Source organism: Schistosoma mansoni, chromosome 1 (genome assembly GCF_000237925.1).
Source record: "Schistosoma mansoni strain Puerto Rico chromosome 1, complete genome".
NCBI classification, from domain to species: domain Eukaryota; kingdom Metazoa; phylum Platyhelminthes; class Trematoda; order Strigeidida; family Schistosomatidae; genus Schistosoma; species Schistosoma mansoni.
In genome coordinates this window covers 41727909-41737673 of record NC_031495.1, presented here as the reverse complement: position 1 = coordinate 41737673, position 9765 = coordinate 41727909, and the positions used below count along the sequence as shown (strand labels likewise).

The 9765-nt window shown below is 31.2% G+C and overlaps 2 protein-coding genes across 2 annotated transcripts in view; both read right to left on the bottom strand.

The window, feature by feature from the left end:
• Nucleotides 1-2448, bottom strand: part of Smp_144540 (putative c2h2 zinc finger protein) — a gene marked incomplete at both ends in the record, with an annotated part of 7789 nt that extends 5341 nt beyond the window's left edge. Inside the window, one exon of the mRNA XM_018794465.1 lies at nucleotides 2122-2448. Within this exon, the coding sequence (XP_018648875.1) occupies nucleotides 2122-2448 (327 nt within the window). The remainder of the gene's footprint in view (nucleotides 1-2121) is intronic.
• A 5752-nt stretch (nucleotides 2449-8200) lies between these two features.
• Nucleotides 8201-9765, bottom strand: part of Smp_144530 (hypothetical protein) — a gene marked incomplete at both ends in the record, with an annotated part of 3952 nt that continues 2387 nt past the window's right edge. The window contains one exon of the mRNA XM_018794463.1: nucleotides 8201-8353. Coding sequence (XP_018648874.1) covers nucleotides 8201-8353 — 153 coding nt within the window. The remainder of the gene's footprint in view (nucleotides 8354-9765) is intronic.

The following is a 9765-nucleotide window of genomic DNA, read 5'->3' as shown; positions in this document are numbered from 1 at the left end:
ATATCACATAGTTCTGATAATCTTCGTCTTTTTATTACATTATCAAAATTTTAAAGACATTTAGATAACGAAAATCTAGCAACATATTATTTAATATGATCGTCTTTGTACATACAGACTTCAGATTTTTTCTGTACATCTGACTTGTTTAATCATTAATAAATAATGGTAGTTTGTAAATAAAAGTAAGTATTCTATTATACATTACGATGTAGTTGTATGCATAGGTATAAATAGGTTATCTAGATATGTCATTCCTTTTCGTTCACCAAAATCGAATAATTACTGTTAATCCACTTTTGGTTACTAAAAGAAGGGGAGGAAGGAATACGAATTGGTAGATTTCATTGTTATTCAAGTAATTTCAAAAGATCTCTTCAATTTGATTCAATTGTTATGAGAATATTTGGGTTATTGAATACATTAAAAGTACCATATTCTCAGATAGATTCGAATACTTAGTTTGATCACTATAATCAACTATTACGGACCATTTACACTCATTCAGTTGATATCAGTTCATAAGAAAATCCCTTTCAAGTCTAGATTAAAAACCTATTTAAGAGATATGATTACTATCATAGGAATTAACCGAAATATATTAAATTATATCATTTCAATACCAATGTTTACTGTTTGTGTACTATTTACTTTAAACGTTTATTGTTAGATTAAAATGTCTCTAGTTGTTCGATTTGTATATATATTTGTTTGAGGGAGGCAAAACCCTACTCACACGTCCTCGTCGTGCCTCCTCGATCATGGGATTGTTTCCATGAACTAACGTGAGCAGTAACCCGGGTGGTGGAAATCGGCCTAATCATCCACTCTACCTATGCCCACAAATGATTATGATTGCTACAAAGAATCATTGCATTATTATTTTTGGTTCAAAAGGAAAGAAAAAATGAGTCTGCCCAAAAAATAAAAGAATGATGTAATGATTCTGCGTAAGCAATGCAAAAACAGCTATTGAGCCTCGGTAGTTGTTCAATGTAGCACTCTTCTCCAGAAGGGCCTACTAGGCTTCACCATGTTACTGTGGCTGGAAGGAGGGTAGTTGTTCAAGGTCTTACTTTCGTAAAAACTTCATATCTCAGACTGAATGGATCTTAAACGTTACAAACAAATGAGTTGTGGTATCTTAATGTCCCTTAATGATCCATTTGATGATTAGTCAATAATATTATTCTTATTTATTGTCTTTCTATGAAATACATTTCATAAAGAAGAAAAATTACCTGTTTTTTCATCCTGATGTAAACTTGATTAGTAATAATAAAATTCAAGTATATACTTTATTTTGTTATGCAAGACATAATACAGATTACATAAGCACATTTTTTATAACGAATAAAAAATGATTCAATCCCATGGGGATAAAGGCAAGAAAGTTTGATTTGTAATTAGTTCAAATAATTACATTGCTCATGAACTAGTTGAGATTACTCTCATTAGATTTCCAATTAATCCGGTAATGGCTATACAATGAAAAGAAGTCAGTTGCAGCCTAAATAGATCAGTTGTAACGTCTTATAGTATGAAGCTGGGTGGTGAAGATCCAGACCCCACAGAGAGTGTCAGCCCCCTCAGGATTACGAGTACATCTTACCGACAAGTGTCAAACAACACAAAATCTATGTTCATGGTTTCCTACCAACTATATCCAGTCACCTAAAATTTTAACAAATAGACAATATCTAAGCTAAACTGGAAGTAATAAAGTTGTGCAACATGTCTGAGTGATTCTAACGTTAAATTTATACAGCCCGAAGTTCTTCACCATAAACTATTATTATCTAGTTATGTGTCGAAGAAAATGTATTAGAGCTATGCTTAATTAAAGATTAACTGAATTTGAAATTGGCGATCAATAATTTTGGACTGGTTATTCCGATGAAATGTCAATACCTTAACCTCAGTCTAATATGAAGTTATTTGTGTACCATGTGAAGAAGTCTTAGAAGAGGAGGAAGCATGAAGAACTATTCAATATTTCATTCTCTTCACTGATCTATCTAAGACGGTTTGTGAATAAAAATCGCCTTCGAATCCAACATAAACTAAATTTTTATGTTAATTTTTATCAACTCAAATAAACAAAACTATCTTATATCTTACTTTACAAATGAAAGGTCTTGCACCGGTATGAATGGGCATATGCCTTGTTAAATTATAATGAGCTGTAAATACTTTACCACATTCTGGGCATGTATATGTTTTATTTGTAGACGTATTATCTGACGTGTTCAACTCAGAATTAGACTTTTTCTCATCATCATTATCATCTTCTTCCACTAACACTTCATCGGCCTCTTCTCCATCATCATCAACATTAATGTCATCATTATTCTGTTCAATTATTTTTATCTTCACATTGTAATTATCATCATTATTATCCAATTTCTCAACAGAAAAACTCCTGGAAGTTAGATTTATATCCTTCATTGTTATATTTAAATCATCCTGATGAAAATTATCAAGATTTGAATAAACAGAATTATAGAATTGTTGATTTTTGTTTATAACATCATCCAATAAATAGTTTGATTGTTTTTTCGTGTCGTTCAAGCCGTTATTGCTGCAAGAAGTATTCCTGGTATTATTATTATTATTATTATTATGATGATGAAGACTTGACGTTGATCTCAGCATTTTATTATTAGTTGTCGTTGACTTTTGTAACTCTTTTATGTACATACCAGTTGGTATAAATAAATTTTGTTCACTGTTACACATGGTTGTCATCACTGTTGTAGTAGAAATTAACTTATTATTATTATTTGATCGTTTCGAGTTGAAATTCGGCTCACTTTGATTAACATTATTTCTGGTTGATCTAACATGTGTAATTGTTGTTAATTGTGAATGATCGATTAATCGTTCAATAGAAAAATTTCCAAGTGAAGTTGTCATTTGTCAAACAGTCTTTGTTTATTAAATATAAAGATTTTTCTAGAAAGTAGGTAAATAAGTAAATAAATGATGATAATAATGATAATCATTGTTTATTTTTGTAATACAAAATTTATATTAACACAATTATTTACATTCAGAATACAAGCAACTTGATAATGCTAAATAAATCCCAGTAGTTGAGATCATGAGTCAATCGAAGTTAGACGACCATGGAAAACCTGGAAGCACTGGACGGCGGTTTCGCCCTATTGTGGGACCCCTCAGCAGTGCGCATCCACAATCCCGCCTCGCGAGATTCGAACCCAGGACCTATCGGTCTCGCACGCGGGCGCTTAACCTCTAGACCACTGAGCCGACCGGCATCCAACGGTATTAATGTCTAACTTCAACCGATCCACGAAATTGAGCGACACATCCACCATTGTTTTCAGTGAGGAGTCCCACAAAAGGGACGAAACGGCCGTCCAATGCTTCCAGGTTTTCCATGGTGGTCTAGCTTCAATTGACACATGATCTCAACTACTGAAATTACTATAATATCTACAACAACCCCTTTTGATATTAAATAAATCTGTTAATAAAATGGATGCATATATACATAATTTACCGCGATTCGATATTAAAATTGTTGTTTATATTCAACACTGTTAAATATTGTGAAGAAGAGGAAACAAATCCATCGATATACAAATTAAGTTAATAAGATATCGAAATATTTGTATTGATTAATAATAATTTGAAATGTGATACTATTCTCATTTGAGTATTACAGGCAAACAATATAGAGATTGAATGAATGTTTTCTAAAAGAGATTGTTGTATTGTGATAGATTTTACTTCAAAACTAATTAATTATTAGTAATAATAGATAAACAGTTCAAACCAACTGGGCACATATAAGCCGAAGTCAAATGATGCACGGTAAAATAAAATAGTCTGCTCTCTTGAATAAATAAAATAAAATAAAAATAATAAAATAAAAATAAAAAATAAAAAAAATAAAATAAATCATTCATACTATGGTTGAGCGTTGACTGAAAGTATTAATGTGTCATTGCTTTTTTTATACCACTTGTTTGTAAAAAATTACTTTAAAACTAATATAAAATACCATCAAAATACTTGAGCTAGACACTAACGTTATCCCTAAAATATTCAACGATAAAATACAGTATTGAGCGATCACACCAAGGAAGAAGTCAAATTAAATTTATTTAACATCAGAGTCGTTTGTTTTTGTTTTTTAATTTCGAGTGTAACAGTTAACTGATACAAACAGTAAATGGACATTGAGAAACTATGTAAATCAGAAATGAAGTTTAATACAGCTATCTGATAATACATACGTTAAAGAAGAATAATCAACTAACCAGAAAGTAAGTAATTTGTAACCTGTTTTTACGCCTTCTTAGTCGTCACTTAATATACATTCCATTAAACTAATTAATTTTAGAATCCATCCTATTTAATACACTGAAATTATTTATTTCCTTTTAACTTCTCTATTCTATAATATAATATAGAGTAGGGTGGGCATTAATTAACTAGTGTCAGTATGTGTGTGCCTGAAAGTTAGATGAATATGCATACAGAAGTTAAGAATTGCCCAAATCAAGACAATACAATAAATGGATGAAAGAATAATACCCTCTAAAAGTGATCAATAGTTATCCGATTGGTTACTTTACCTTCATTTCAGAAATAAATATATAATGACTGAAATAGGCTATGTATTTGTAAACTGACCAATCATGGAATTAATAAGACCGTCATCAATTATAAAATATACTGAAATAGGCTACCAATAAAATATAAAAGGCATGGAATACAATAAGAAACTTGATGTGACCAATAAGAGAAATTGTAGGATAAGTGAAAAGGTTTCACCAGAAATACTCTCATACCCACTAACAGATTTTCATTCCAAGTTGTCTGCCTTTTTTCTATTATTATTATTATCATTTGTAAATATGTATGCAGTCAAATTTGTGGTGTAAATTTCCCGAGTATTGTTGAAGTTGTAAATGAATTTCCTAGATTACCTTGCTTGTATATATCATATCCGGTTATGAAAAGGGACACAGGAAATTGTTATGGAAAGTGTTCAGTTCACTGAATAACAACATTTTTTTTACTACTTACGCTTTAAAAAAACTCAGTCAACATTTGGAAAAGCGTTTATAATTGTCTTGTTAAACAAAGCATAGGAGTACTCTGATTAAATTGAAACACTTTGGTAATATTAATAAACAGAATTCTTCGAAGTGAGTACAGTAAAGTAGCAATTATACGATGATCAGAATATGATCATTTAATAAATAAATTTACATCTTCATACCTGAGGTCATAATAGATTTCCGGTTAAACATTTCATTGTAATTCAGTTCAACTTAGATTTATCCCTCTAGAAAATTAAATAATCTAAGGTCAATATCCTTTGTATATGAAACACCCACGGAGGTGTTTCATATTCCCCATAAAAATGAAAAAGTGCCTGTCAGATGACAGTCAATAACATAATTTATGTAAGATTGATGTTAGTAAAACTCGTGATCTTGAAATTCTGTAAGTCATATGTAATGTTAATTTCTAGCTGTCAGATTAACCTGCTCTTATTCCAATGTTAGCCATAAGGATAAAAAGCTAATTTGTGACATAATAGCTATTTTGTGGCGATTCGTATAGGATACACATGCCAAAAATGACTGTTCGAAATTCAGCTATAATTACCAACGACAAGGTGATTCGAGTCCGTTGGTCAGATTAGTGATTATTGTAACTCAGTCTTTCAATAGACAACGCGTTAGGCGTTTGAAATGAAAGATCCTGAGTGCCAGGCACTCTAGCTGTGAACTTCAACACTGAGATGAAGGTACATCTAGTTTACGAGTTCTAAGTAGGACGACATGTGCTTACAGAATTCTGTTGCCAGTTACAGTCAACCTACTCTAGATTATTATCACCAGTTGAGTTATTTTTAAAAGAATATCCGCTATCCTAAAACACGACATGTTATCCGAAAGCTAATCCTTATTGTTCAATCATCTGAAGATTATATATGTAATTGTTTATGGTAGAATAAATGAACTATTTATCGCTGCCACAATATGATGAAGGAATTGCTTAGCACTTTGAAATTTTAGATTGTTTGAGTGTCATTTTCTGATAATAAAAACTAGATATATGAAGTTTCTTCTAAAATAGGTTATTTACTAAGCGTTATAGTTTGTTATTATTACTACTATAGAATTCCATATCTGATTTCAGTTTTATCAAATAGATGAAAAGTGCATATCATTCCACAATCACGTCACATACTTTACCAGTTGAACTCATTAGTCGATCTAAGCTAGACCATTATTTAAAACCTGTAAGCACTGCCGGCCGTTTCGTCTTAGTATAGGGCTCCTCAGCAGTGTTTATCCACGATCCCTCACACGGGACTTAAAACCATGACATTTGGTCTTGGGTGCGCTCGCTTAGCCTATATACTACTGAGCTGTCATCCAAGGGTGAGCAGACGAAACGACTGTCCATTGCTTATAGGTTTTCAATGGTGGTCTAGTGTAGGTCGGCTCATGATCCGTGATCTTGCGTAACCCAGTGCTTCCAGATTTTCAATGATAGTCCAGGTTAGATCAACTCATGAATTCAACTACTAAAATTACTACAATCTCCACAAATACCCATTCTGCTTTTATACTTTAATCGATAAACAGCCAGTACATGAGCATTAAATTAGTTTCTGTTCGCAATTAAGATCGAAATGTAAGATGAAGTTAACATTTCAGCTTTTTATTGATAATTTTGTCCGTAAATGTGTGAAAATAACTATTTCACCTCCTCTATATAGTAAAACTACTCTGAAAACAGCTTTCGTGATAGATTAAGGTTATATGAAGCATCACTGAAACATAGTGAAGTGTTTTACTTCAGAATAGGGCCCTTAATATCAATCTGAAATGAATATCATACTCAAATTATTGTACTTTCCATAAACCTTTGATATTAATTACAATATCTTACTCATTTGTTGTTTGATTTATGGATGAATTACTAAATTTTTAGTGTGATATAGTAGCTAGTAAAGTTCAAGAGGTTCAAGTTATTTCACAATAAAGGCACCGGATAATCGTCTTACTATATCGAGAACTGATTAAGGTTGATATTGTTAAATATCAAGTCTCAAATCAATAGTCTGAAAACTTTAGTTTTGATTCCCTCCTGAGAGGTTTTGTAGGTACATCACTACGGAACCCTATATAATGATGAAAAATTTGTCCAGTATCCTCTAATTTTCAATTAACATCCAGTTGATGTAAATCCATAAAATAAAACATCTTTAAATTAGACTAATCTTTCTAAACAAGACTATATATCCAATAGTTGAATAATTTTTTGGCACAGTAACATAATTTAAGCTGTTCGAAAAATATATTATATTAAAACTTACAGACATATGTAGTATTGTTTCTATGTCTCACTTTATTACTGAACTGTATAATTAGGATCATACATTATGCTTTAGTGAGGAAAACATCATTTGTATGGATGTGTTTAATTGATTAAAATAAGAAAATGAACTTAAATAAGAAGAGTGAAGAAAGTAATCCTTTATTATTCTCCAGTTAACCTTCTGGGAGTAGTTAAAGTGAGAGAATGTAAGAGTAAGCTCATAACAAAAAAATGGGCCAATACTAAATTTTCATGAGAATCTTATATCAACCAATATGACAAAAAGAACCGGAATAATTATCATGGTTAAATAATATTAAAATTACAAGTGATATGAAAATGACTGAATTAGTGAACACCTTCCTTTTTGAAAAATAAAAAAAAATTAAAATAAGATCATAATCACTAATTATTTTTTTAATTTTGTCCAGTGATTCCAGGTTTTCCATGGTAATCTAGCTTCAATTGACCCAACTATAAGAATATAAATATTATAAAATTTAGAGTATTATTATTATTTTCGAAAAAAAATATGTGGTCATTATTTAACTGTCTCTCTTTCTATATCCTTTTACATGTCACATAATAACACTTTCTAAATGCCCATTCTTAATCATTTATGCATGAATGAAAGCATTAACACGCACACACACACATATATATATATAAATAGATAGACATATACACACAAACACATACATCATTTGATGAGACTGCACATTGAATGATATAATTATAGGGTTTAATTCATTTATGGTGTAAGCAGTAGAAGTGTAACACATTATTTTATTTTTTTTATTTAAAAAAAATCATTAATCCTAGTTGGTTAAGAGAAAATAATAGAGATAGCAGTTGCTAAGGTAGCCAGTGCAATATAATCAACAAATTTCTTTTTTTTAGTTGCGATGTTGATTAAAGAATTCCCTTTGTAGGGTCCACCACCTAAATGATTAATTTCATTTGTTAGTTCTTTACAAAACTAGAAGAAATTTGCAGTAACATATATGAATAAAACAAGGTATTGACTTTTTGATTATAAGAATGAACAGAAATGATAGAAAGTTAATTGGTTAGTTAATTCATGATTAGATTGTTTGATAGATAGTGATAATATCATATGAATAATTATAATACTAGACAGTAATTTTCATAATGGACTGAAAGCAGCTGGATAAAAACTAAAACTCGAGGAGTAGTGAAATACACGATTCGTCCTAGTTATTATATTCTCAACACTGTTCATTTACAATCACTACCAATCTATCCATCGGCGAGTAAGATACATGTCAACCACTAATTAGGAATTAGATGATGAATATTACTAACTTCAAATAGCTCACAAGGAGTTAAAAACTAGGATGAAATAATTTGTTTAGAAATCCCCAATCATCGGTTGTTTTCCAATTGATATCAGTTTGTGATGAGAATTATCACCTAGATGAATAGATCTCCATAAATCACTTGAATTTGAAAAGTAATATATAATATAATGAAAATAGTTCACATATGTTGTATTAAAATATTTATTGTTTTCCTTTTTTTAACTATTTGCAGAAATCTTGGAGAACATATGCTGTAGATAGCTTTGGTATCATATACATAGTGAACTTTGGCGGCCTGCTTGAATATCTGGGCTATATGTTCCTGACATCTAGATATTTCAACAAGTTTTCTGCTTTTATTTGTGTGTCTACTAATCGCATAACCTATTCAGGAGCGTTTGTGAAACGTTTACAACCTTTCGCTGTACAAGTTACAAAAGAGCCTAATCAGAGACATGATGGCAGCCGGCAATATGTATTGAAAAGAATCAACGGTATTAAGATATCTATTCCTGAACTGTTAACATTTAACTGCCGACCACTCAATATTTATCGTCAGGATCGATCAAAAAATAAGAAAGGGAAATTTGTTGAAATTCTTTGTGCTGAGAATTCTATATTATACCAAAAATATAATATTGAATAAGGCCATTATTAATATTTGTACGAATTTGTGAAAAACAAATTTATCTACAGTTATGAATGGCATTTATTATCGGATTTATTTTCTATTCAAATTGAAGTAAATGCATTATAAGCAAAGATGGATAGTGGCTAGCAGTGGAATCCAGGACGCGCGTTTCATCCTATTTGGGACTCGTCAGATGGATGTACCTGCATCTCAGAATCGATGTTCACTCTGGGACTCGAACCCAGTACGTTTCGCTTCAAACGCCATCGCGTTATCCATTCAGCTACTGAGTCCTGATAGCCACTTGCTTGTGCGATAGGGTGAAGGTTAGATTCAATTAGTATTGCTTGTTTGAATCTTCCCATTAATGTTTGGGACTGCAGTAGCTGAGTGGATAACGCGATGGCGTTTGAAGCGAAACATCCCGGGTTCGAGTCC